Source organism: Cavia porcellus, unplaced genomic scaffold, assembly GCF_034190915.1.
Source record: "Cavia porcellus strain 051 isolate PalLab524CR breed Dunkin Hartley unplaced genomic scaffold, mCavPor4.1 scaffold_5, whole genome shotgun sequence".
NCBI lineage: Eukaryota > Metazoa > Chordata > Mammalia > Rodentia > Caviidae > Cavia > Cavia porcellus.
Window position 1 is genome coordinate 40651417 of NW_026947488.1, and position 27598 is coordinate 40679014.

A 27598-nucleotide genomic window follows, 5' to 3' on the forward strand; every position below is an offset into this window, starting at 1 on the left:
GGAGCTTCTCCCTTGATTCTTGCCTTCAAACATTGATCTGTTTGTTTAGGCTTCCATTACAGACTCTTCAACCTTCCAATGCAAACTGTAGCTTCCTAGGAAGATTCACACTAGTGACTCTGCTGTCAGCTTCCAGACCTTTGACCTTTGACCTTTGGCTGTTACCAGGTCCTTTGACTCTCCAGAGCACAGATGACCATTTTGGATTCTTCTACCTCAGATCCCATAGATGTCTATTGAAACGCCTTCCCTTCTGATCCTGTAAGCCAATTTAGTGAATTCTTGGTATAATTTTATATACTTTTCAAACTCATTCTATTGCTCTAGTGGGCCCTAACTAATATGGATGGGTCAAAGGAAGGACTGGCAGGGGTTGGAGAAGCTCATTAATTTCATGGGGCACTAGGGCTGAATTTGGATTATGTATGGATGTGGCTCAAATTTCACGCTGCTATACCACATCCAGATACGCATTTGCTGTTGGAAAGGTGGAGCAGAGAGAATAAAAGAAAAAAAATGTATCCTGTCCATCTTTGAAGCACAAACTGCCAAAGAACAAATATGAATTTAGTGTCAACCACATCTAGGCTTAAATATGGATCCACCTGTATGATCATGATTAAATCTCTTTTTTCCCTGAGCTTCAGCATCTTCATCTGTAACAACCTTAAAAAAATGATTGTGATGATTTCCTAGTGCAGTGTCTACTACATAAAGTATGTGGTGGTAAAACTGTGTTTCAGCTTGACCTGGGAACCAGCCAGTGAGGACTCAGGGTTAGCATTTTGTTGAGTTTTCTTGGCTTCTCCTCTAACCCACATCTGTCCCCAGAGGCAGGAGTGCAAAGGGTGAGTAGGAAACGTGATTTAGCACAGCTGAGACCCAGCAGGGCTTCATGAGTAATGTTCGGGAAGTGCGGGACCTGAGTCCTGTTTAACTCAGACTACACATGAAAGAGAGGAAAAGGGGCTTTGTTTTTGAGCTCTGTATTCTGCTCCATTGCTTTCAATTACTGGTTTTGTGTCAATACAATGGTGTTTTGAATACCACGTTATAGTGTATTTTGAAGTCAAGTAGTTATGCCTTTAGCTTTGTTCTTTTTGTTCAAGATTGTTTTGCTTAGAATTTGTTTCTTTTTTATGGTTCTGTGTGATTTTTAGGATTTTTTTGGTTTGTTTCAGTGAAAAATTTCATTGGAATTTTGATAGAAATTACATGGAGTCTGTATATTGTTTGGGCAAGATGGACATTTTAAAAAGTTAATTATTCCACTCCATCAACATAAGATACTTTTTCATTTATTTGTGTGTTTTTCAATTTCTTTTGCCAATGTTTTATACCATTCAATGTACAGATCTTTCACCACTGTGGTGAAATTCATTCCTAAGCACTTAATTTTTTCAATGCTATGATAGAATATTTTCTTCATTTCTCTTCTGCAGTTTATTGTTCTTGCAAGAAATAGTTTTGATTTTTTGTATGGTGATTTTGTATCATGAAACTACTGAATTTATCAATTTTAACAATTGTTTTAGTGGTGACTTTAGAGTTTTCTAAATAGAAGATTATATCATTCACAATTTAATTTCTTTCTATTGTACATACCTTTTACTTCTTTTTTGCCTAATGATTCTGGCTATGGTTTCTGGCATTTGTTGAATAGAAATGATGTGAGTGGGCATCTTGTTTTTGATCCTAAGAGGGAAAGATTTTAACTTCAATGTTGAGTATGATGTTAGTTGTCATATTGCCACATGTGAATTACATTGAGGCATATAACTCATTGCAAGCTTTTAGTAACAAAAGAATGTTAAATTTTGTCAAATGCTTTTCCTTTGTCTACTGAGATAGTCTCTTTAATTAATTAATTAATTTATTTTTATTGGTACATATTGGCAACACACTATAATAATACCAACTTTGGTGTATTTGTGCAAATATGTGCATATAATATAATTTGATTTTATCTCTATGTCTCCTCTCTGCTTTTCTTCTCCCCTTTTCCTCATCACCTTCCCCATCCTAATGCTTGATCTCTAGTTCACTTCCTTCCTTCCTACCTTTCTTTGTTCCTTTCTCTTTCTTCTTCCCTTCTCTCTCTCTCTCTCTCTCTCTCTCTCTCTCTCTCTCTCTCTCTCTCTCGGTTGCTCATATAAGAGAACACATGTGATATTTAACATTCAGAGTCTGTTGTATTTTACTTAACATGATGATCTCCAGCTCTACACATTTTCCTGCAAAGGACATGACTTTGTATGACTTTGTTCTTCTTTATGGCTGAGTAATACATCATTGGCTATACAGACTAAATTTTATTTGTCCATTTTATTGATGGGTATCTAGGCTATTTCTATGGCTTACGTATTGTGAATTGTACCACCAGAAATGTAGTTATATATGTATCACTGTAGCACACTGTCTTTAGTTCTTTTGGGAATATACCAAGGAGTATAGCTGGGTCAAATGGTGTATCTATTTTTAGTTTTTTGAGAAATCTCCATACTGATTTCCATAATGGCTGTACTAGGTCACACTTCTACCCACAGAGTAGATGTGTTCATTTTTATCCCAGTATCCTCTCTAGGATTTCTTTTTCTTTTTTGCATTCTTAATGACAGCTATTCTGACAGGGATGAGATGGAATCTTAGTGTAGTTTTGATTTGATTTGTACTTGACCATGTATTTATTGAGTTCTTTGGTTTGTGTTAATTTTCTTCCATTCTTTATGTTGTCTAAATCTCAGTGCTCTATGAGAAGAGTACCTAGCAAAAATTTCCTTCTATTCTGTGCATTGTCTTTTTACTCTGTTAATTGGTTCCTTTGCTGTGCAGAAGTTTGTTTCTGTTTTAAACTTGGCATAATCCTGTTAGTTGAATTTTGATATTTTTCTTGTGCTACTGATAACCTACTCAGGCAGTCTTTACCCATGCCTACGGCTTCCAGCAGTATCAAAGTTTTTGGTCTTACATGGAGGTCTCTGATACATTTAGATTTGATTTTAGTACAGGGGGAGAAGTAGGGATCTAGTTTCAGTCTTTTGCATATGGCTGCCCAGCTTCCTCAGCACTGTTTGTTGAAGAGGCAGTCTTTTCTCCAGGGTGAGTTTTTGGTCCCTTTGTCCAAAGTCAGATGATTGGATGTGCATAGCTTTTTGGTGTTTTCTGTTCTATTCCCTTTGCCTACATGTCTGTTTTTGTGCCAGTGCCATAGTGTGTTTGCTACCTGGTTTGACAGTATAATTTCAGATCAGCTATTGTGATGCCTCCAACATTACTCTGTCAGCTCAGAACTTCTGTGACTATTTTGGTGTTTTGTGATTTTACCTGAATTTTAGGATTTTTTTTTTCAATTTTTTTGAAGAATGTTGTGGACATTGAATCTGTAGAGTGCTTTTGACAGTGTGGTCATTTTAACAGTATTGATACCGCTAAACCACAAATAAGGAAACTTCATTTTCTAGTGACTTTTCCCATTTCTTTTTTTATTGTTCTGCAGTTTTGATAAGAGAAGTCTTTTACCTTCTTGGCTAGGTTCATTCTTGGTATTTTTTAGAGAAGCTATCGTGAATGAATTGTTTTCCTGTTTTTTTTTTTTTGAGTTCATTATTGGCATATAGCAAAGCTACTTGTATTTGTGTCTTCATTTTGATACTGCATTGTGTGGTCTTTGTCTTTTATTCTGTTAGGATTTTTTTCTATTTTTTAAGAAGTATTTAACTTTAATGTTTTTCCTCCACTCACTCACCCACTGTCAACCATTTCCAGAAGTAACTAGTATCTTTTTTCATTAGTACACACTTGCAGCTCATAATAATCACATTCCTCAGGGAGAGTTGGTGCATTTATATAACACATCCCAATTCTTACTCTTTCCCATTCTCCTCCTCTGCCTTCCTCTCCCTCCATTTCTAAGTCCCTTTCCCATTTGCAAAAACTCTTATCTCCCTGTTTTATTATATATCTCTTATTTTGCTCTTTAAATTACTTATACTTTGGATTTCTCATATAGAAGACATATGATAATTAAGCTTGTGTGTCTGACTTATTTTACTTAAATAAATTATGGTCTCAAGGTACTTGCATTTTCCTATAAATACCTTAGATTTATCTTTCTTTATGGCACAGTAGTACTCCATTATGTATAAATACAATACTTTCTTTATTCATTTGTTTGTTTACAGATACATAGGCCACTTCCATTAGCTATTCTGAGTTGTGCTGCTATAAAAATGAGTATACATGGGCCACTGCAACATAGCAGCTTTCTCAGGCATAATTTACTGTTTTGCGATATATGTCAGAGTTCAGAGGTAATACAGTCTGTATCACGAGTTTTTAAATTACTGAAATTGTGCATTGCATAAATTTAGTGTTCTCTTCTTGTCAGTTTTAAGAGATAATGTATTCTATTGTGAGTTTTACAATTTTTGAAATTGTAAAATACTTGATACACTTAGTTCAGACTACTAAACAAATTACCAGAGGATGGTGGTTTATAAAAAATATTATTTCTCAAAGCTGAAGAGACTGGAAGTCTAAAACCAGGATGTGAGCTTGGTCTGTTTGATGGGTGCTTTATTTTCTGGGCTGCAGACTGCTGTTTTCTCATTATGCCTTGACATGACAGAAAGAGGACAAGAGAGCTTTCTGGAACCCCTTCTCTAAGGGTAGTGTTCTCATCCATGTGGGCTCTACTCCTGAAAACTAATTACTTCTGAAAGGCTCTGCCTCCAGATATCATAGCCTTGGGATTAGGAGTTTAGAAGATGGGTTTGGGGAAGCCATAACATACTAATTTGAAATTTATTTTTTGCATATTACATTTTAAGACATACTTGTGACAAGATGCATAACTCTATATCAGTAGTTTTGATGGAAGGAAATATTCATCTTAATAATATAACATTTTTTAAATTACTCTGTTGGTGGGCAGTTTAAACTGTTTTTTTTTTTTTCTTTCTTTCTTTTTTTTTTTTTTTTTTCTTTGTCGTTTTGAGACAGGGTCTCACTATGCAGTTCAGGCTGGCCTTGAGCTCACTTTGTAGCCCAGGCTGGTCTCGAACTCCCAACAATCTCCTGCCTCAGCCTCCCGAGAGCTGGGATTACAGGTGTGAGCCATCACACCCGGCTTAATTTAAACTGTTTTCATTTTTTGATAATACCAAGTAGGGAAGGCCCCAGGAGTAAAATTCATCAATCCTGCTTACCAGGTTCAGACTTTGTGGATTTTCATTGCGAGAAGAGTTCTAGGTTCTTGCTATCCTGAGCAAAATATGAAAACCAGTGAAAAAGATAAGTGAAGTTTTACATTTATTAAAGGTATTAGAGATAGAAAAAGAAGTTTGCTCTGCAGAGTGAGCGCAAGACATTGAGGAACTTACTGTGGCCACCAGCTTAATGGTGGCTGTGTTTCGTATCTTCCACTCCTCGGGCTGATTGTCACAGCTAGCCCTTCCTACCAAAAACCTGCTTCTGATTGGTCCCAGGTGCAGCACCTGTAATTGTTTTTCTGTGCATGTCCTGGATCTCTGTGATTGACAGGTCACGTCAACTTGCCCAGTCAACTAGCCATGCCCTAACATTCCGTCTCACTGCTGTATGAAAGCTTCAACTTTACTGGCTGCCGTCAAGTAATTGTTCCATTCATGTCACCAAAAAGGTGACGTTGAGTAGTAAGAGTTCTTACATTGCATCCACTTTGCTAGGAGTTAATGTTATCAAAATTGTTTCCTAAAAATATTTCAACTCTTCCTTATTAATTATAAATGCCATAATTAATCACAACTCATCTAGTTCCAAAGCACCTGACACACTGTATGATAGTCACCTGAGTGACATCTGAAATATTATATTACTGTCACCTCACTGGGTCAATTATTGATGACAGGGTTCTTAGCTGCCCATTTTTGTATTTTCAAGGCCCAGTACAGTGAATGGTGATAGGCATGCAGTCAGGGCTCAGCACATGTATGTTGACCAAAACATAAAACATGAGGAGTTCAAAGAGCAGAATAGTCAGGAAAGACTTTGTAAAAGGATTAGAGTCAAGAGGTATTGAAAACTGGAAATTTCAAGCACTGGGACCTGACGGTGTCATCTGTTACAGACACTTTTGAAAATTATAGGGCAGGCAGAATCTACTAAGGTTGTGTGTGCCCTGTGACACACTAATTCTGCTGTCTATGGAAACGTGTATGTGAGCACCCTGAGACAGACCTTGGGGTGTTCACTGTTTGTAAAATCCCCATAGTGGATGCCATGCAGATACTCAGCTGCAGTAGAACTGGTAAATAAGAATATGTATCACACTCTGAGACATTGGACAGTGATGAGGATGAATGATCTATAGCTGCAAATAGCAATAAGGGAGAATCTCATGATACCAGGTTGAGTGAAAGATGCTACGTCAAGGAGCCCAGGCTGCACGTTTCTATTTACCTGAGGTTCAAAACCAGGTAAAACCAACCTGTTTTAGAAGTTGTGAAACTGATTATTTTTGGTAAGGAGTATATCCTCACTAGCAGAGAGAACAAGGATGTTGCTAATGTACCTTTTATTTATTTTGTGTTGAGGCAAAATAAATAGTAAGAAATTAACTTTAAAAAAAGTATAGAATTCAGTGAGTTTTGACACTCCAGCTACACAAGACCTGGACCATTGCTGTCAGCTCATCCCTCAAAAGCCGTATGTTCTATGTCTCAGCCTTGTTCATTCTGTAAAAATTCATTAAGCTCATACTGAATGTATGAATTTTTCTGAAGGTAAGTTACCCTTCAATATAGTATTGAAAGAGTATTTTTTTTTTAAAAAAAGATCAACCCAATAAATGGCCAGTTGGTTATAGGAAGGTGAGTTGTGCAGCAAGGTGGGTGGGAGAGGAGCTGAGGGGAAGGTGGTACAGAAACAGCAGACTGGAGTGGAACAGAAAATAGATTTGCCAGTTTTATGTCAATATCCAGTTTTCTACTCTTGCTGCAGGTGGGTGGTGTGAACCAGCCTTTATCAGCCGTACCGTCTGTCTCCTCATCCTTTAGTCACAAAGGAAAGTGTCCAAGAGGGGCTCAGTGGTGGACTTTTTCCTTCATGAGACACACAGCAGGTGGCCACCATCTCAATGGGATGCAGAGCGAAGACCCTGAAATGTTCTCGACAGAGCGTCCTGCCGCCATGGCAACTAGACCAAAACACCATTGCTCTGTTTAATTGAAGGAACTCTAGTCACAAGGTAGCCCTGAGAATTTGGGACCTTTGCAAATCCCTTCCTGGAGGTCTTCACAGTAACCCTGAGGGGAAAGTGTGAAGGATCCTTGAGTCTCTCTCTTTCCTTCTCTGTCTGTCTGTCTGTCTCTCTCTCTCTTCAAAGGTCTTCTTTTGTTTGTGTTGCCAGTGAGGGTAATGAGTCACTTCCCTCCCCCAGGAGAATTTCATTCTTGAAGACTTTGGCTTTTTTGTTTATTTCCTTCCATTTTCCTTCTCCATTTACCGAACTCTCCACAGATAAAGCGGGGTGGGGGTGGGAATCACACAAAAACAAACAAGCAAACAAACAACAAGAAACCCCAAAATACAACCACGAATAAGTTGAGTTTAGAGGCACATAGAGGAGTGTACCACTAGGAAAAATAGAAAGTACGTGTCTAGTGTACTTTCTAGTGGTATAAAAATTTAAAGTAGTGCTTGTTAAAATTCCCTTTCACTAAGGAATGAAAGGCATACTTCATTTAGACAGTTCTCTTCCATGGCAAATAAATCTAAGATTTAACCATGACCTTTGTGAAAAATAAACTTAACTGCATAGAAAATAATTCCTCTTTCTTTTTAAAAAGTAAGACTTAAAATTTTTATATCCTTTGAGTCATATTCTTGAAGCAATTGGCTGATTAATTCAAGAAATGTTACTTTCCCAATTCAAACATGACATTTTGAAAATCATCCATGAATTACATGTCTCAAGAATGAAAGACTTTTCTGTGCCATTTAAAAGATTTTTTCATTTTGAGGGCAATCATGAATATCTATAAGGGTACATTTATTACTCCCAGAACAGATAGAAAATTAGCAAAGTCATAAAACTCTTACCCAACTTTGCTGTTGCAGCTGTGGCTCAACCCAGTCCCTTGCCAATTCCCCTGCCACTAAAATGGCTAAGGATGATGTTATTTTTGCCATTACAGGCAGAGCACTGGTCTTTGTATATTGGCTTTCCAGATCTCTGAATGGAAATCTAAAATATAAAAGTATCTGTAAAATTTGTTCTTTTGATAGGGTTCAACAAAGAGCAGATAGTCCCATAAATTTGTTTCAATAAATCTTACCTTGTGATCCTAGAAAATGATCCTTCTTCTAATCCCACATGGTAGGTTAACTCTGAATCTCAGAAAAGCTCTTGACTATAAACTTTCTGCCGTAATTTACACTACTGTGTGCAGGATCTGCACACTTGGGTGAATGTTTCTGTGTATACCCACCCAGTAATTTCTGAGGCAATTCTTAGATTTGTCTGACAATTTGTCTGGCAAGTCTTAGAATTGTGCAGTGACAATGGTGAGGATCCACACATTCTTCATTGGAAATGTTAAATGGGTTAGAAAGAAATTCTTCCCATCCTCTCCTTCTGGTTCTCACTTCCTGGGAAGACTTTTCATAACTCTTTGCATATCAGGACAGAGTTGATGCTCCTGAGGTTTTGATCACTGTCACTCAGGTGACTTGAGGCAACTGTGGGCTTTGCAGTAGCACTGACTTATCTATAGTCCTCAAGGAAATGAATTCTAAAATTGAAGTGTTTAAAAACTCGACTTCATACTTTCAACATGAAGCAACCCCCAGAGACTCATATATTGAGGATTTGGTTCTCAATACACCAGTGTTCAGAGGTGATTAGGTCATGAGGGCCCGGGCTTCATCAATGGATTGCCGAGTTTGTAGCTGGATTTTTAGGAGGTGGGGTCCAGTTGGAGGAGGCAGGTCCCAGGGGCCACACGTTCGAAGGGTGTATCTTCTCTGCTTCCTGGCTGCCATGAGGTGAACAGCCCTTCTCTGCCAGGTTTTTCTACCATGACGTTTCTACCTTGTCACAGACTTAAAAGCAATGGAATCTCATGACCATGGACTGAAATCTCTGAAATCCTGAACCAGAATAAACCTTCCCTCCTTTTGATTGCTTTTCTCAGGTATTTGTTTATGATGATGAAAACCTGACTAATAGAGGTATTTGGTAGAGTAATGTTCTAGCTGTTGAATCTAATTATGAAATTTGAAAGTTCATTTTTTATTCTGTAAAAACCTCACCAATATTGAAATCTAGTAGAACTCATAGATTAAGGTTGACTTTTCTTTTTTTTTTTTTGATGTATGATATAAAATGCAACTTCATCTTCAAATGCCCAAGAGGACAATCATAATGGACTTTTTTTTTCATGATACTGCGGATTTAATTCAGGACCTTTGCACTGAGCTACATCCTCTTCTCTTTTTAAATTTTGTATTTTAGAAACGGTCTTGCTAAATCACCAAGTAATCCAGGTTGGGTAACTCCTTGAATGCTGGGATTAAGGTGTGTACCAGCACGGTCAGCTATAAGTTTATATTTGAATAGCAGTCAATAAATAATAAAGCATGAAATCCTTTTTTTGGGAATCCCTCAAAAGCACACTCTGAGAGAAGAATCTGCACAAGTAAATGATTTGTGGGATCATTCTCGTACGTTCTACTAAGGAAGTGGGGAAGAGAGACAAAAAGAGAAGAACCCAAAAAAGTAAGTATTAGCAAGCAGGTTAGCACCACTACAACTGAAACTCAGTTCCACTGGGTATAAAAACAATGGTACCACTGGGTATAAAGTGGTGCCACTGCACAATTGCACCGCTGGAGGATTTAAGGAGCTATTTGTCCACTAAGTGCCTGTTAGTCAGATGTTCAGTGCTCCTGGGTGATGTTAACTCCCTTACATTTCCAGTCGCCTTCTATGCAAGCCAAGTGGGCTCCAGGTGGAGAGAGCTGTTGGGCAAAGGCTTGCAGCAGCTGCTGTTTTAAAGTTGAACTAAGCTGAACAGGTACCAGAAATATCAGAGGGCACTGGGGACTTCACACACACCTGCCAACATCTAGGTAGGGCATGTGTGTGTGTGGGTCTTATTCCAGTTTACAGGTCAGGAAACTGAGGTGCAGCTGAATACAGTCATATAACACAGAAGGTGGGGGAGGTGAGAAGGATCCTTGTCTGGCCAGCTGCTTTGGCCGCAACTTTCTGCCTCCTGTCCTGACATGCATAATAAGGGGACTGTTGGTCCACCTCTGTGGCACAGACTGGCAGTGCACACAAGCCCAGTTCAGCTTCCTGGTCCCCCAAGAGGCTCATGGGCATTATGGAGTGGTGTGACCCACAGTAGAGCCGCAGAGTGAGGAGTGATGTATAGTACTTCGCTGCCTGACTTAATGCTTTGCATGTATTCCCCCTTCTTGTCATCCATTGAGCAGGCTGTACTGGAGATGACCTTCAAGGCACCCTAGAAAGTCAGACGTTGATGATGACAGAGTGATAGGTGAAAGGAGCCTGGATCTTAGGTCATCACTAAGGAGGGCCACTTAGCCAAGAACTTACTCTTTAGGCTTTTATTGTGTTAAGCCATTGTGATTCTGAGTTACCTATTGTAACACCTAGCATCACCTCTCTATCATATAAGTATGATAAAAAAGTCTATTATCATTATCACAGGTTATGAATTTCCTTTAAACTATACTCCAGCTCTATCTAGAACATTCATTGGAAGCTCTCATTGCTGAATGTTTTTGTCTATTTTTATTATTCAGTTGAGCTTCCCATTGAGATCATCTACATTTTCTGCTTGAGTGTATTTCCTGCCGGGGGAACACCTCACATCAAAGCCCATCCATGCCATTGCTAGTCAATTCATTTTGGAAAAAAGATGTCTTCCTAGTGTCAGAAACCAAACCTACTTTCCTGGTCTATGGAGACATTGATTCTCTGTATTAGTTCAGTTGCATAACATTCCTTGAGATTTGAATAAGGCTTCTCATTCCCTAATTAGATGAAGATCTGAAATATAAATATCCTAATGCATCTAAAACAATGCTCATAAGTGCAAATAATTCATTCCAAAGTGATGAGCTTTTTCTTATGAACAGGATTTTTACGTAGAGAAGGTTCAGGTCAACATTACCATATACTAGGCATATACATATATTAAGCACATACAGACACCAAAAATCTGATTTTTTTTTGGTAGGAAGAGTGTCAAGTTAGAAAATGAAAAATGGGGCCAATATGATTTTTGAGTATGTGCTTTGATTTTCTATCTAGAAAAGGAATAATTTGCATGATAAAGCAGTTCTGCTTATTTCTGTAACTGCAGAATTTTGTTTGAAAGTGGCCTTGTTCACCGGAGCTGTCTTCACTTGATCTTAGTCAAAAGGTCAAGAAGTGATATGTGGGCTGTCTGAAGCCTGTGCTCTGGCTTCTATTTGTCAGTTTGGTGTGGCTAAATAGCCACATGTGTGTCAGTGGGTTTCAGCCACTTGAGGGCTGGGTAGACACTATTAGTGCCAAATATACAGACTGAGACCAGCCACCATTGTGTCAACCAATGAACCTTTCATTACCACCTGGGATGGATTTTCTCTCCCCTGGCTTGCTTTACTAGGGCTGTTTATGGTGCTTGTATCATAAATCTCGGATGCAGATAACATATTTTATTATGATTTTATTATATATTCTCTTTTCCTGGAGTTTTGCAAGTAAGATACTGCATAGGAAACCAATCTTTATTTGTCTTACAGAACCAGATCATCTTACAATTGCTTGATGCATAAGACCCAATGACTCAATAAATACTTTACAAAAATAATGCAGTTTTCTTCTTTCTTAAAACATAAAAAAATTAGGATTTCTCAAACTTTGGCTCCCCTTTCCTTTTTTATATTTTATCTACTGTGGATATACCAGTGGAGAAAACACTGTTAGATGAAATGAGGTCCATGTCCTTTTTGCATTTCTTTTGCTTTTTTCCTTTGGAAAAGTGCTACTCCTTTTATGTCTGAACTTCCTGCAATCTTCTGAACCTAAGACATCAGCAGAAATTCTACTGTTTGGGGGCCATAGCATTATGCTAACATTCATCTCTTACTTTAAAGCCTATTTAAAACCAGGGCTCAGATTTGCCCCTAAACAAATACCCAGTCTAAGGCAAGAGAAATTTGGAATCTGAGACTCCAGCAAGGTGCCGTATAACATTTGGTTTAAGGTGGACATTTTCTTGTTTTGCTATGTTTCCATTGCACTATTTCTCTGTAAGGAAACCAATGCAAAATTTTTCTCTCATTTCCCTAGACCCCGTTCTTTCTGATCCTCACAGAAATGATTAAATAGCTTTACAATGATAACTCCAGAGAAAATGTTAAGCTTGAGTCACATTCGTATTAAATAAGTTATATATAAAAACTGCTTATAATGTTTACAGCTTCAGTCTCTTTCCTCCTTTGTGTGTCTAGAAACACTGGATCATACCTCTGAGCCTCCAGGGTTTCTCTTCTGGCTGTGCTGGTGTCCCAGCCTCCTGCCCATGAGGCCACCTCCACAGAGGGCTGTGCATGGTAAGGGTGGCTGCTTATGGTGGTTGTACAGACTCGTGCACATCCCCCGTGTAATTCATAAAAACACTCATGTGGATATACTTAAACACACGGGAAGACCTGGGTGATCCATGTGTATATTTGTGCCTCAAAACTGGAGGTGGCACTATGCACCTTGCCGTCCTGTCAATACTCTCTGGCCTCCTGAAACTGCTTGATGTAGTCCTCGTCCGAGGGGCTCTCGGTGCACTTATGACCATTGTTGGGCGGCCGTGCCTCATTGTACCTGCTCCAGTCACCCTTGCAGATGATCCAGGGCAGCACGTCCACCTTGTAGTGCAGCTCAGCGGAGAACTCGGTGCTGATGAGGTTGGGCGTCCCTGCCCCTTTGCCTCGGGTGATGAGCTGCATGTTGTCGCCATAGCAGCAGTGCTGGGCAGCCAGAGTGGTGCTCTCCAGCGACAACATAGACCGGATGCAGTAGCGGGCTGTGGGCTTGTAGATCTCCAACTTCTCTTTGGGCCCGCTGGCATCCTTCCAGCGGAAGTCCTTGCGCTTGATGCGGTCGAAGATGTCTGCGGTGCTGTAGGCCACTTCCGTGGGGTAGGAGCAGGGGCAGCTGGGAAGGTCATTGATCACTTTGTGCATATACTTCTTCAGGAATTCACTTTTGCAGCTCATCCATCGCTCACAGCTGTCTGTGTCTAGAAAAGCAGAGAGAGAGAGAGAGAGAGAGAGAGAGAGAGAGAGAGAGAGAGAGAGACTTATTATTTGCAGAACCAGATGACCAGAGGTGAGGGGTGGGGATGGTGCCATTCTCATCACCCCTGAATTTGGGAACCTCTTTGCTTATAAGATGTCCTCCCAATCCCCCACATTGCATTATGACAAAATTTTGAACACACTGAAAAGGAAACAATACATTTATTTAATCACCACCCACATTCTGTTATCCCCGGATTTAACTACCATATTGCTCTAGCATTTTAGAAATTACACAGAAGGGCTGGGTCTTTAGCTCAGTGGCACAGTGTATACCTAGCTAGCGTGAGGTTGTGAGTTCAATACCCAGTACCAAAAACAAATAAACAAGCAGAAAAACCTCATTATGTAGAAACATGTATTATTACCTACAACTTTTAGTAGGTATTTATCAACTCCACAGAACCCTAAAAATCTAAAAGCAGGATATTTTCCTAGATAATTATAGTCTCACTATTGGCCTGAAGAAAACTAACAATAATCTAGAAAGCTGTATTTAATTTCCTCTTAATTAAGTAGTGAGGTGATGGAAAAGACTTCCAAGGGACACTGATAGTCTCGAGTTTCATGCCTGCCATTCACTGCCTGGTTTAAGATGCAGCTGAGCTGCCAGCATCTTAGGCGAGTGATAATGACCATATGCCGGTTCACATGTCAAGGTAGCAAAGACGAAGTGGCCTGATACTGTGTTTGGTTCTTATGGTAGTAAAAAAATATTGATTACTTGCAAACCTTTAAGAATTAGCTAATTCTAATCATAATTTTGGCTCTTTGCTTCATCCGAAAACCCATAGATGTGTCTAACCAGTACTGTGTTGGCCTCATAAACAGGGATGGAGGTGGCCTCCTTGGACAATGCCAGAGTCCCCAGCTCTGCACAACCCCCGCCTGACCCTTCACTCTGGCTTCTCAGCAGAGACACAGGTTTAGCCAGTGTCCCTGTTTGGATTCTTCTAAACCCTGAGGCAGAGATTCCAGCGGGACTGGTTTCTTGAGAGGTGATTCCAGGACACAGCAGTCAGGGAGCAGGAAGGCAGCCAGCCTGGGTGTGGCTTAAATAGGTGAAGGGAAACAGCTACAGATGGCCCCAAGTTTGGGGGAGATGAGAATGGCTCTACTGTGGGCCCTCTTTCATGTTCTGGACAATAATTTATTGCAAAGAGCATTTTTTCCCCAAAGGACCAGGATGAGACTCACAGTTGTGCCCCCTTCTCCTGTGACAAACTCAGAAGATATAGACCCTCTAAATTTCCCTTTGCTTCATATGCGATGAGCTGAATTGCACTCCTGGCTGCTGATTAGAACAGAACACACCTTGCCCAAATCCTGATTTTCCTTTCTTCAAGGCCCTGGGCTTTGGCCTACCCTATGCATGAGGGAGCACAGGCCTTTTCTTAAGGTCCTGCCATGCTGCCAGGAAAATAAGCAGGCCTCAGGGTAAACACTGAGGCCCACGGTCCCATCCCACCACCCTCCACCCACTTCCCTGCTGCTCCTTCCAGCTTTATCTAGTGCTCCACAGAGGTGCTTTCTCTGCCTGACCCCAAGGAGGCCTGCAGACCTTGTGCAGACACAGCGTGGGCCCAACTGCAAGAACAGGGAACTAATACCCTCTGTCTCTCCTTACTACTCCTGACTGTGCTTTGATTTATGGGCCCTGAGTGTTTATCCACCAGCTCCTGTTCTCAGTGTCAGGGGCTGCTCCTGGCTTGCAGTGCCCTGCAGTCATGGGGCAGTGGGCTTGGGGGCAAGAGGCACTCTACAGCAAAGAAACAAGGGCACTGTAGTTGAAAGTCAGGCTGGGGTGCAGGGACAAGGTGCAGGAGGAAGGGATGTGGGTGGGTCATCAGTAGCATCTGCCTCAGTGGGCCAACTGAAGCATACTCAACTAAGGAAGCCAAGAGAGGGGGGACGTGGGGCTGCATGAAGGAGGGCAAAGGTAAAAAGTCAATGTTCAGATGTGCAGGAGTGTGAGGCACAGTGAAGGGCCTGGGACACGGCAGGGGTCCTGCTCAGATCTCCCTCAGGGAATCTGCCGTGGGCCCGTGGCTGACCTGCAGTCTCCAGCAGGAGCTCCTTTTGGGTCTTCCAGGGTCTACCCTCTGGGCCGTGCATCCTCAGGGCTGTCTGGGATTGGACACATACTCCTTTCCATTGGAGCAGACCGTATAAGGAAATACAATTGCTGGTGTCAGATCGTGGGGGTTTTGTTCAGTTTAGGCCTATTTAGAGGGTTCCAGGGAGCCAGTGAAGGTTGGTGAATGATGGTAGACTACTTATTAACTGAGTTATGCAGCAAGAGAATGAATCTGGTGCTGATCTGAATGAAAAGAACCCAGGTGAGACACCCTGGTGGAAGGGAGTGATCAGAGAGTTAGCAGTGTCTGGTCTTGGCCATAGAGTTGGGGCGAAAGAGGGGAAGCCTTGAGGGTGACTCCAGGTTGGAGCCAGGTGCCTGGGAATCAAGTGGTCAGACAAACATGTTCAGAAGCAGGCTTGGGCCTCACCATTAGAACGAGGACAAGAGACGGTCATCTCTCACATACCCCAGGAGGCCTGGTAAGAAGTGAAGAGTTTGGAGTCTCATGCTAAACTGCCTGGGGCTGACTGAATCCCAACTCAATGGCTTAGCAGCTCAGCAAATAAGCAAGTTTTACCTTGCCATATGCTGGTTTCCTCATTTTTAAATTGGTCCTAAAAATAGCACTTTTCTCGTAGAATTAGGGTGAAGATAAAATGGGAGGGAATGAAGGGAGCGCACAGGACAATGTCCATTGTGTGGCCAGCCGGCACTGGCAGTGGCTGCTTTCAGCTCTGACTTCCACCATCCCACAGCTGTGACGTCCTGGCTGAGTAGTCATGAACACAACGGCAACTCCCTTGTAGCGAGCCTCATCTGCAAAGCCCACAGTTTCCCCTGGGAGGGCCAGGGCGTTGGGGACAAAATTCATGAGGCCCCAGAAAATGGCTATGGATTTCCCTTCCAGGGTGGGAGGTCATTCTAATTCATGCACCTACAGCACATCCACTGACTTATTTTAAATTATTAAGCTTATGTGAGGTTTTCAGTGTACCACTCATATGCTAAATGCTTTACAAACACTAGCTCAGAGTTCTGCAATAGCTCTGGGAGGCAGGCATTGTTGCCTCTTGCCCTTTTACAGATCTGAAAACTTTGGGGGCAGTGCTGGGTTATAAAACTTAAGTTTAAGCCCATCTACCTTTCCCTGTCACTGCTTTTCTCATCCTCAGTTTGCCCTTCTGTGTCCTCATTCTGTGCTACTCCAGCTGTGGAAGGTTGGTCTAGCAATAGACTCCTTGATCCCTGACCTCTATGCGGGCTGAGCCAATAGGAGGACCCAGTAGGGAAGAGATCTCTATTTTCTTGGCTCCTCCCTTTCCACTGCGTGTTGTCCCCCTACTTCTGCAAGCCAGGACTGCTGTCAGATGGCCCTATGGCTGGACTCTGGTCACTTCTCCTTCTTGGTCCATGAAGGGGTAGGGGCTGCCCACTGTCGTCCACCTTGGTACTACCCCTGCTTGGTTTCGCTCCACCTCGCTCAGATCTTTGCAAATAGCCCCTCACCAAATACGCCCCAATCACCTGCTCTTTCCCTGGCTGACACCCCAGGTCCATTCAGCTATTGTGGCATTAGCCACATACTGAGTGTGGCCTTGAGCACCTGGACTCCCCTGTGCAGTAAGGCAAGAGGCCGCCTGCCTGTGGGTGCCATGGAGGGGCCTGACAAGGTTTTGGTCCCCAAATGGACCCCCTTCCATTCTACATAAACCCACACCTTTCCAGTCATTTGTTTTAAATCAAACACACATTTGCAGAAGGCTCCTATCACACACAGGTTGAATGAATGTCTGTGAAGGGACTGGGATGAGGGGAAGCCCTCAGTGATAGAATTTCAGTTGTCTGTAGTGTGGCTCACATCCACGTTTGATCTGATTTCTTTTTAAAATTATCCAGTATTACAAAAACTGAGATGTATTCTAGGAAAACCCAGATTTGGGGTCTTTCTTGGAAAACCAAAACATCTGGCAGTACTGGATTGATACTGGGGATGCCACAGCTCCCTGTTTGGATAAAGCCTGAGTGTCTCACTGTGTCGCAGTGTCTAGCCCTCTCTAATATCACCCCATGCTATAGTTGTTCTAGTGTCTTTTCACCATAGTGCAGGCTCCCTGATACGTAGCTCTCTCCTTTTTCTCTAGACTGTTGCATTGGATCCCTGCATCACTCTAAGTGCTGTAGTCCTTCAAGATTTGAGTTTGGTCACTCAGTTACATCCTGGCTAACTGGGCCGTGAACTGCTAAGGGACTCAGGACTGCTCACTCTGTCTGAACAGGCACAGAAAAATTAAAGAGGTTAATCAAGAATTTTTTGGTGGCTGAAAGAAATGGAGCAGTGGACCCTTACCTCCTTTAACATAGAATTATATCCGGAAGCATATGAGGTCATTTTAAAAAATCCTCCCTGTTCTGTTTGGCCTGTTTCTCATATCTGTGCTAACACTTTATGTCACACAGGAATGTAGCTCAGCAGAGTTTACCAGAGGTTTATGGAAACTCGCAGGAGAAGGAGTATGTAATATTTAGAAATTTCCCCTCTGCCTCCTTCCCTCTGCTGGAGAGCGGATTTTACTGAGGACATACTAGTGACTCTGTGCTGAGGAAAGGGGTGGAGCCCGGTGTCTCCTGCTGAGGAGCCTGAGGAGGTTCTAGGGCCCAGTCTGCTGGAGGAGGGACTGGCTTGCTGGGAGCCTTTCCGTGAGTGTGAGTAAGAAATATGCAGGGGGAGCTGGACCCTAGAAGAGGAAAATGAAACATGCACATTTTCCAAGGATGGCATTGCAAAAGCAAAAGGAATCTCCAAAGAACTAAATCAATATTTGGATTAAAAAAAGAAAAAAATATTCTCACCGACTTCAAACAGCTTGGTGGCATTAAACTCCTCGCTTCCCGCAAGCAGACTCACTTCAGTGGCCGCTGTCCTGAAAGTGTCTTCAATGCCTAGACACAGACAAGAGCTCATTTTCCCCGCGTTCTATGGAAAAAGTCAGCCCCTCCCAAATGAAAAACAAATACACCTGAACAAAGCCTTTTCTGTGCTCACTTCTACTCATGGGCAGAAACTTGCCAACAGAGGAAACTGTAAAAAGCAGGTAGTAGCGCATAAAATATATTAAAACCCCAGATACCATTTGGAGCACGAAATCCAATCCAAATGTGCCTAAATGAGTCCTGAGGAACTCACGGCCTCCTCTACGGAGGGGGTGTGGAGTGGGTATGGGAGTGGGGTGTGGGAGTCAGGGTGGTTGTCTGGAGGCGTCAGGGTGACAGCCCCAGCTGGAAGGAGCAGGGTGTGGTGGTTAACATCTGTCTTTAATGACTGACTTCCTGGGTCTAACTCAGTAGGAGCTGTGTGAAGTAGGGCGAGCTCCTTCCTCTGGTGTGCCTCCAAAGTAGGGAGAACTGAGTGACGGCCTCTGCCCGTGGAGCTGAAAGAATTAAATGTGTGTAAAGAAAGCAGCTAGCGCAGGAGGGTCAGTGGTAAGTGCTAGCTGCTATTTTCCTCTTCAGTATTCGGCGGATGCCATTTGAGCTGAAATGGTGCTGGCAATTCCTTGCCAAAGACCAGATATCTCCCTTTTTAGGACTTGGGGTCTTGCTGTTGGTGCTTCAGAAAGAGTAAGTTGGGATTGCTCTGAGGAACAGAGCCCAGCTTGCTTTAAACTTTATGGCTCCCTTAAGCTCTCCTCAAAGCTCCTGTGCTGGCCAGCTTCCTTTGCAGACAGGAGTCCTTCACAAGGTAAAGCAGAGGAGGAAGAGCGGAAGGTCATGAAACTTTGTCTGCTGGGCATGACTTGATTTCCTTTAAGGGCTCTCTGATTTTATGTGAGCCCCTTGGAACCCCATATTTGTGGGGTTAATGCAGGGTTAGTTTACATTGCCAGGCTAGGGTGACCCTAGCATTCTTTCCTGTAAAGTTGAGAATCAAAAAACCAAATATGGCAAGAGATCCTGCCAAAGAAAATCTGGTTCCCAGCAAGCCCCGGAAAGCTGGTTCTGAGACACAGACGAGAGAGAAGGACCAGTGAGGAGATAAAAAAGATGCCTGAGCAGAGCTGTTGGCCACACTGCTGTCAGTGGTGCCAAAAAATCAAGAAAGAAGCATTCAAAATGGTGGTGGTGAGGGCCAGGGATACAGCTCATCAGCACAGCACCTGCCTGGCAAACACTAGGTCATGAGTTTGGTTCCTGGTACCAAAAGATCCAAAAAAATCAAAAAACCAAACCTAACCAACCAAACAAACAAAAAACAAAATGAGAATTTCTTATCACAGGGAAGAGCCTTCCTGTGATAAAGAATCTAAACCTGGCACTCGGGGTCTGGATGCCAGCTCTGAAAGAGAACATCACAAGCAAACCCCTCAACCCTGGCTCTGGTGCTGTCTGTGTCTGTGTTTGCCTTCTGGGGAGCACGGAGGGTTCAGAGGTTAAGAACACTGGGTCCACCTTCATGACTGATCCCCTGCTGCTGCCCCTGACCTCATTTTCTGAAGATGCCAAATGGGAACAAAAATGAACACCTATTTCATGAGGCTACTGTGAAACGATGCACATAAAAACTACGGGAAGCTGGTTGATCTTTACATAATTAAAAACTCCTGTTTTTCATCATCTTTTTCTTCAACTCTTTCATCATTGTGTTTCCCTCCCTCCATTCTTCCTCTTTTCCCTCTCTCCATTCTTTCGTTCCTCCCCTATCTCCCTCTGTTTCTTTTCCTTCCTTCCTTCCTTCCTTCCTTCCTTCCTTCCTTCCTTCCTTCCTTCCTTCCTTCCTTCCTTCCTTCTTTTCTCCTTTTGTGCTGGAAATCAAATCCAGGTTGCAGGCATGCTAGGCAAGTGCTTTAGCATGGAGCCACATCGCTAGCCAATCTTTATTTTCTTTTGGTTCATTTCCTTATCGTCATCGTCACCACCACCTTCATCTTTTTCTTCATGTTCTCTTCCACGTTCCTTTTGTCCTCTTCATGTTATTATTATTTATTGGTTGGTTCCTATGCATCCAGAGCCCACTCAGTTCATCATGACAGACATGAGGAGGCTCAGGAAAAGTAACTTTGTGGTTGCTCTACTGCTTTGAAATCTGTATGGTTGTCATTGAGTCAGAACGGCCACCACTTGCATTGAGGCCCACTTTCTGCGTGTGCTCATTTGCTAACATACACACTCATAGAGCCTTCCTCTCTCCCCTTGTGTTTCCACTTCTGCTTTGTTCCAGATGTCTCTTGTTTGAGAACACAGTTGTCTATGGGTGGTAGCAAAAGGAAGTCTACCATACAAAGTTCAAGTTTCCGGTCTCCAAAAGTTCTTTCAGAGGAAGCCATTTAGGATGCGTGGTTTCCTAGAAAGGCCTAATATATTATTTTAGGCTGGTATTCTACCTGGAAATGGGAACATATGGTCAATGCCTCTCTTTCAGATCTGGCATCCAGACCCCGAGTGCCAGGTTTAGATTCTTTATCACAGGAAGGCTCTTCCCTGTGATAAGAAATTCTCATTTTGGTTTTTGTTTGTTTGGTTGGTTAGGTTTGGTTTTTTTATTTTTTTGGATCTTTTGGTACCAGGAACCAAACTCATGACCTAGTGTTTGCCAGGCAGGTGCTATGCTGATGAGCTGTATCCCTGGCCCTCACCACCACCATTTTGAATGCTTCCTTCTTGATTTTTTGGCACCACTGACAGCAGTGTGGCCAACAGCTTTGCTCATGCATCTTTTTTATCTCCTCACTGGTCCTTGCTCTCTTGTCTGTGTCTCAGAACCAGCTTTCCGGGGCTTGCTGGGAACCAGATTTTCTTTGGCAGGATCTCTTGCCATATTTGGTTTTTTGATTCTCAACTTTACAGGAAAGAATGCTAGGGTCACCCTAGCCTGGCAATGTAAACTAACCCTGCATTAACCCCACAAATATGGGGTTCCAAGGGGCTCACATAAAATCAGAGAGCCCTTAAAGGAAAAGAGCTGGTGAAGGTTCAAAGGATGCAAATGTTAGGGTTTGTGGGTCATTTATAGTCGTCTTAGCTGCTGTCTCTTCTTCTTCCCCCCCATTTATCTTCCTCTTCCTCCTCTCCCCCCTTTTCTTTCTCTTTTTCCTCCTCCTCCTTTTCTTTGCAGCCCTGTAAAATGCATGGGGCCTAAAGAAACAGCTTGTAGGTTGGACTTGGCCCACAGGACATGGTTTGACAAACCAGTATTAGTCTCGGCTGTTCTGGTATGAGCCCTCACCAAGTTTGCAATTAGTTTAATTTTTAAAGCACTGACAATGTAGTCTAAAGTCATAATTAAATGCTAACTAGCCCCAGTTTGCTCCCTATGGAGCCTCGGGCAACTCTCAGGTATTACTGACAGGGCTAACTGCGTGGTTTTTCTGTAGCTGGCTATTGACCCTCTCATCCTGGCTTCCCTGTTAAACCATAAATGTCTGTTTTCATGTGCCTTTTCGAGTCATAACAAATCCCACATCAAAGACCCAAACTAACCAGAATCGCTTCTCTAAATTACCCCAGTACAATGTAGCCCTGTCTCCCAAGTCACGGCTACCTCCACAGTGCACATGACTCAGAACACCCACCCTTCCTCCATCAAACTCATTAATTGTCTCTTGTCCCACTCTGGTCAGAAGTCTTACGAGGAAAATGGCTATCTTTTAAAGACATAATTTTTATATGTTTTAAAATACAGATTTAAAAGCTTCTCCTTGTCCTTGCATCCACACCCCCAAGTAAACTCACCTGGGCAGTTTGGACGGTCACAGGTCCTAGATTCTGTCGCAGTGCACGCATAGCCACAAGACCGTGTTCGTTTCTGGTTCCCATTCCCGCAGGTGACGCTGCAGACAGACCAGAGACTCCAGTCACCCTCTCCATCTGTGGAATCTGGAAGGGAGCCAGGGAGAGATGGTCACTGACGTCGTCCAGAAAGTCTCCACATCTCCCCGGTGAAGCAGGATGCCACTGTCCACTTATGGGGTGCTCGTGTGGCACATGCCAGCCAGGGCTAAAAGGCTCACAGGTCCAGGATTCCCTTTAGGGCTCAGCTTCGTGAGCCGCAAAATGTGAGTACTTGGTGATCAGTACATGGGTAGGAACAGATCCCTGTAGGTGTCCAGGAAATGTTCCTGAGAATATATGCACACCGGAAACCAAGGTTCATGGGATAATGAGCTGGACAATTTCTGAAGATGACCATCATCATTTCCATCTATCCCTTGAGAAGAAGGGAAAGAGGGGAGGGAGAGAAAGAATGAGTATGAATCCATTTTCTCTAAGCTCTGGGTGGGCTTCGGCCTTAAGGCTTGAAGCTTCTAGTTTCTTCCCTCGAGAATCCAGTTACTGTGAAAGAAGCTCAGGCTAAACTTATCAACAAGGACAACACCCGGAAAGAGAAGATCCACAAAAGACCACAGAGAGAAGTGAGAAAACTGTTTTTTATCTTTCCAGTCCTTCTGAGCGGACAGCTGAATGCAGAGGATGCCATCAAGAACAAACGAATTACTCAGTGGTCTTGACTAAATTCCTGAGCCACTAAATCATGAGAAATAATAAACTGATGTTTTGTTTTGTTTTGTTGGTACCAGGAATCAAACTCAGGACCCTGCACTTGCTGTGCCACTGAGCTCTATCCCTGGCCCAACTGGTTTTGTCTTAAGTCACTGAGTTTGGGATGGTTTGAAGTTTGGGGTAGTTTGTTAGGCAGAGATGGGTAATTGATACACTAATGGTAGAGCTAAGAATGTCCCTCGGGTCATTATTCAACATTCATCCAATGAATTGAGCCTTCTCCTAAGTCAGGTACAATTGTAAGTGTGGAACCCTTTGTTAAGTATTTAACTTTTCAAAGATCCTTGCCCCAGTGGAACTAATATTTTAATAGGAGGGAGACAATAGTCACACACACACACACACACACACACACACACACACACACACACACTCGAATAACCTTTGTATTATTTTAGAAGTTGATGAATGGTGTGGATAAAGGAAAATTCAACCAGGGTCGGTACCTCACCAAAACTGACCTTTTCCTAAAAGAGGTTAATTGCTGGGGCAGCTCGGGGACTCATCAATGATCCTCAGGGGAACAGAAGGGGAAACTCAGCTCGGACCTAGATCTCTCTAAAACATAGTCCCTTCTGAGTGCCTCTGTTCTGCAATCATTTCTCCCAGCTCACCCACATCTTCCAGTAGCCTTGGGGCCTCTCTGGGTGCCAAGTTTTGGGCTATAGGCATGTGCCTTGCAGGGAAGGGATGCCGCCATTCATTCTTACGTAGGCCCAGGAAGCATGCCACCCACACGTTTCTACCTGAACTGTGGGCCCCATGCCAGCCCCCTCGGCAGTTGTTTACATGGTTTTCATTCTGCACAATCCTCAGGCAAGCAGCCCATTAGGCAGAATGACAGTGTGTGTGTGTGTGCATGTGCATGTGCGTGTGTATGTACGTGCACGCGCGCATATGTGTGGGGGCTTCCTGGTTGTGTACTCTTCCCTAACAGAGTGGAGATTTTGCTCACACCTCATCTGTCCCCAGAGACTTCATCTATTTTTCTCTCCTGCCAAGCAAGATTTTTTCCCAAACTTTGATTTTCTTTTTAAGAAATGGTTTTCCAACCACAAGCCCAAGCAGATGGCTGAAACTACTGCTCACGCTGCGGAATCTGGGCCTCATTCTTCACTGTCAGCTTCTGCATTTCTACTGTCTCTTCAAAGGCCTCCTCCAGCAGGACAGGAGAGACAGGTGCTTCCCAAGGGAGAAGCCACTGAAGTAGGTCAGTCTCTGCCCTCCTGAAACCCGTGTAGTCTGGTATCTCTTTGTGATCGCCCCAAGAATGCTGGAGATGTGCCAGGAGCAGTCACCCCATTCCCATGCCTGAATGTACATATATCAAGGTGCAGTGTGTGATAGCACATGTGCCTACACTTGCACACACCAGCAAGGACAGATTTTGTTGAAGGGAACAAGTCACAAGATTATAAGGTTTCTGTACTCAAAAAGGAGGAGATGAATAAGTAGAGAAAGAAGCTTATTAAGCCATACAGGTAGAATCCATATCATCTGTGAAATGAGTTCCAGCATGAGACACAATCCAGCGACACCAAGTAATGTCTTCAGCTTCATGAAGGCAAAGAGGTCCCAACCATCCTGAAATCTCCTGCACTTTTTCCTTTCTCTTATGGTAGAGACCTAATTTAGAGAAATATTCCTAAGCTTTGAGCCTTAAACTCACTATGAGATTTATACTACAATCTCTGCATGAAATTTCTTGGATCTAAATGATGAGATGGGGATACAGTGTCAGATTATTTGGAAAACAATCCCTATACTACTTCTCTCCCTGTCCACTCCCTTGGTGATTTCAGGCTGGGCCTTGTTACATGCTTTGGCCAATGGGATAACAGCACATATGACATAGGCAGACGCTTGCTATAGGACCATGCGTGAGAATTTTCCTTCCTAGCTGTAGTGAGCCCTTCCACCACCACATGAAAAGCCCAGGCTAGTCTCTGGGACAGTAAGGGAGCAGGTAGAGAGAAGCCCCAACCCTTGCAGACCCCAGATATCTAGGGAGGCCCTGTTACTGTGAGGAACCATTAGAGACCTTCCAGCCCTGTTAAGCTGGCCCAAGTCAACAGTCCTAACTACCTATAGACTCATGAGGGAGACCTTTTGTTCTGATTGGAAGTAAGCAACAAAAGCTGTTACAAATATGCTGAAAAATGCTCCCTAAAATGTGCTGTCTAGATTTCTCTCAGAGTCTAGTCTCTGGAACCGTCCATCAATCATTTATTATTCAGGTAAATGGCTTCTCCACATCTTTGTTTCAAATGCTCATAAAGCTACTTAGTTTTAGAAAATACAGATCCCTTAAAATTAGACACTAAGATCATAGCCATATAATTAATCACTCATATGGAGCCTAACAATGAGCTAAAAGTGGGGTGTTAGGAAAAAGTGTGCATGTCAGTTCACTACCCTGAAGCCCTCACCATATACTGGTCCCCAGGAGTGCCCCAGCAAAGATCTTGGGGATTTCTGTATGTTTCCTATGATCAAAGGGTAGAAAGGGAATTTCTGACTGGGACAAAACTTTGAGAGCATCAAACCTTTCTGCAATAATAAAACAAATGTGCTCTTATTCATTCACCTTGCAGAGAGTAATGCTCAGAAAAGAAAATGAGTGTCCATGACTAAGACAACAGCGACAGGAAAAAACAACTCCTGGTAAAGTTTATATGCGTTTTGACAGTTCCTACCTGTGACACAGAAGAACTCAAGGAGGGAGATAATGATTTGCAATGCGATGAGCTGAAAGCTGGGTTTCAAGGATGTATTTGAAATTGTGAAACAGTTCTTTTATAGTTTTAGGGCACTTAATGTTCTCTGGATCAGTTACAATGTCAAGGACAACTGAATTGATTTGGGTATTGGCTTGACCACTGCAATCCTGCACCATAATCCCAGATGACAGGAGCTATAATTAACTCCTACAATAATTCCAAGAAGCAGATAGAAGCCTCTTCCTTCTATGGATAGAGAATCATGCTCAGAGAGGTATACACACTTGCCTAGATGCTTAGCTGCTAGAGCACCTTTGAATTAAGTTAGTCTCCCTTGTTTAAGGCACTTACTGATATGGCTATAATTCAGCATTACAAAGAAAAACTCATGAAAAGAAATCATTCTGGAATCTTCTGCTGACACAGTCCCATGACCAACTAGAGAATTTCAATGAACTGAGTCGTAATCCTGCTAATAAGCAGTGTCCACCTAATTCCATTCTGAGTGATTTTGAGAATAGTCTGTTACAGTTAGACAGATGCATGTTGAGTTGGACTCCTGTTGCCATGGAAACATCTGCAGGGAGTATTTACATACTCTGCCCAGTCACACTGACTTACGGTATCCTCATAGTACGTGCTTCCATCTCAAGTTAGGGTCACCTTCTGGTCTATATCGTATAGCACCTCTGTCCTGCAGTTGTCCATTATATCCTATTCACTGCATCTCAGATTTTTGGAAATACTCTTTTCCCCACAAACATTTTTTTTGTCTTTTTCTTTTTTATCGATACCAGGGATTGAACTCACAACCGCCTGCTTGCAAGGCAGGTGCTTATGCTGCTGAGCTAAATCCCCAGCCCCATCCCCACAAACATTTAAACTTCTGTTTAAAATCCTACCTTCAATAGTCTACCTCCTTTGCAAAGACCAGCTGTGGTGGCCATTTCAGTCCATCTGAGACAGGACAGCAAGTCTTGAGACACGGTGACCTGCCCTGCATGAGCGTCCCCTTCCAGCACAGTGTTCTCCCCTGTCCCCACCCAAGCACTAAATGCAGGAGTAAATATTTAGAAACTGCTCAATAGCTTTTTTGTTGATTGAAATACAAAGAGAATTCTCAGATGCTGTACAAAATTCAGGAAAACACACATCCCTTGAGCATTCATCTAAGAACAGTCTTCCACTCAGGCTGCCCATGCTACTCAATGGCCGTGATGTGCTTAGAATCTTGATATTCCAGGTGTGGCTCAGAGGGGACCAATGGCGCCAGCTTCTCTTGGCTCCTGCTTATTTCTCATGCCTGCTGTGTTAGAAGTTGCATTCCAACAAAACCTCAGTTACTGGTATGTACAGAAAGGTGTGAGAAGGAAGGTCTACAAGGAGTACTACAAAGGACAAGAATCTCTTTATAAAGTAGGAATCTTGATATCTAGTGTAATGAGAGAGAAGTCATTAAGAGACACTTCAAAATCATAGGAGATGGCAACTTCCCGATGACCCAAGGATGCAGCTAGATTTTGATCAAGGGAAATCCATGGGTTCTACAGGAAGATGTGGTGAGGATGGCCAATGCAGCCACAGGAACTGTCCTGGTAGAAGCAAACTCTGTCACCACAGTTGAAAAGGACAGGATGTTCCCAATTCTCATGAACTCAACAAAGCAGATCTACAAAAGCTTTAGATGAAGAAGTTATTTATAATCGTGGTCTTCAAATTTGAGTAAGCATAAGAATCACGTGGTGACCTTCATTGAAAAAATAAAGAAGGATGCACAGGCAGGTTCCATGTCTCATATACCTCTGACTCAGCAGGGGAGAGTGGTGGCCTTTCCCATGGGCTGAGCACTAGAATCACTCATGAGTTTGGAATACAGTGATGCCTCACAATC

At 42.7% G+C, this 27598-nt stretch overlaps 1 protein-coding gene across 2 annotated transcripts in view; it reads right to left on the reverse strand.

The window, feature by feature from the left end:
- Nucleotides 1–11708: 11708 nt before the first annotated feature.
- Nucleotides 11709–27598, reverse strand: part of Ism1 (isthmin 1) — a 68576-nt gene continuing 52686 nt past the window's right edge. For both annotated transcript variants that reach the window (XM_063248688.1, XM_003476549.5), the window contains 3 exons: nucleotides 22160–22303; nucleotides 18284–18373; nucleotides 11709–13295 (listed from right to left, as the gene is read on the reverse strand). In XM_063248688.1, coding sequence (XP_063104758.1) covers nucleotides 12778–13295; nucleotides 18284–18373; nucleotides 22160–22303 — 752 coding nt within the window. In that variant the 3' untranslated portion in view covers nucleotides 11709–12777. The remainder of the gene's footprint in view (nucleotides 13296–18283; nucleotides 18374–22159; nucleotides 22304–27598) is intronic.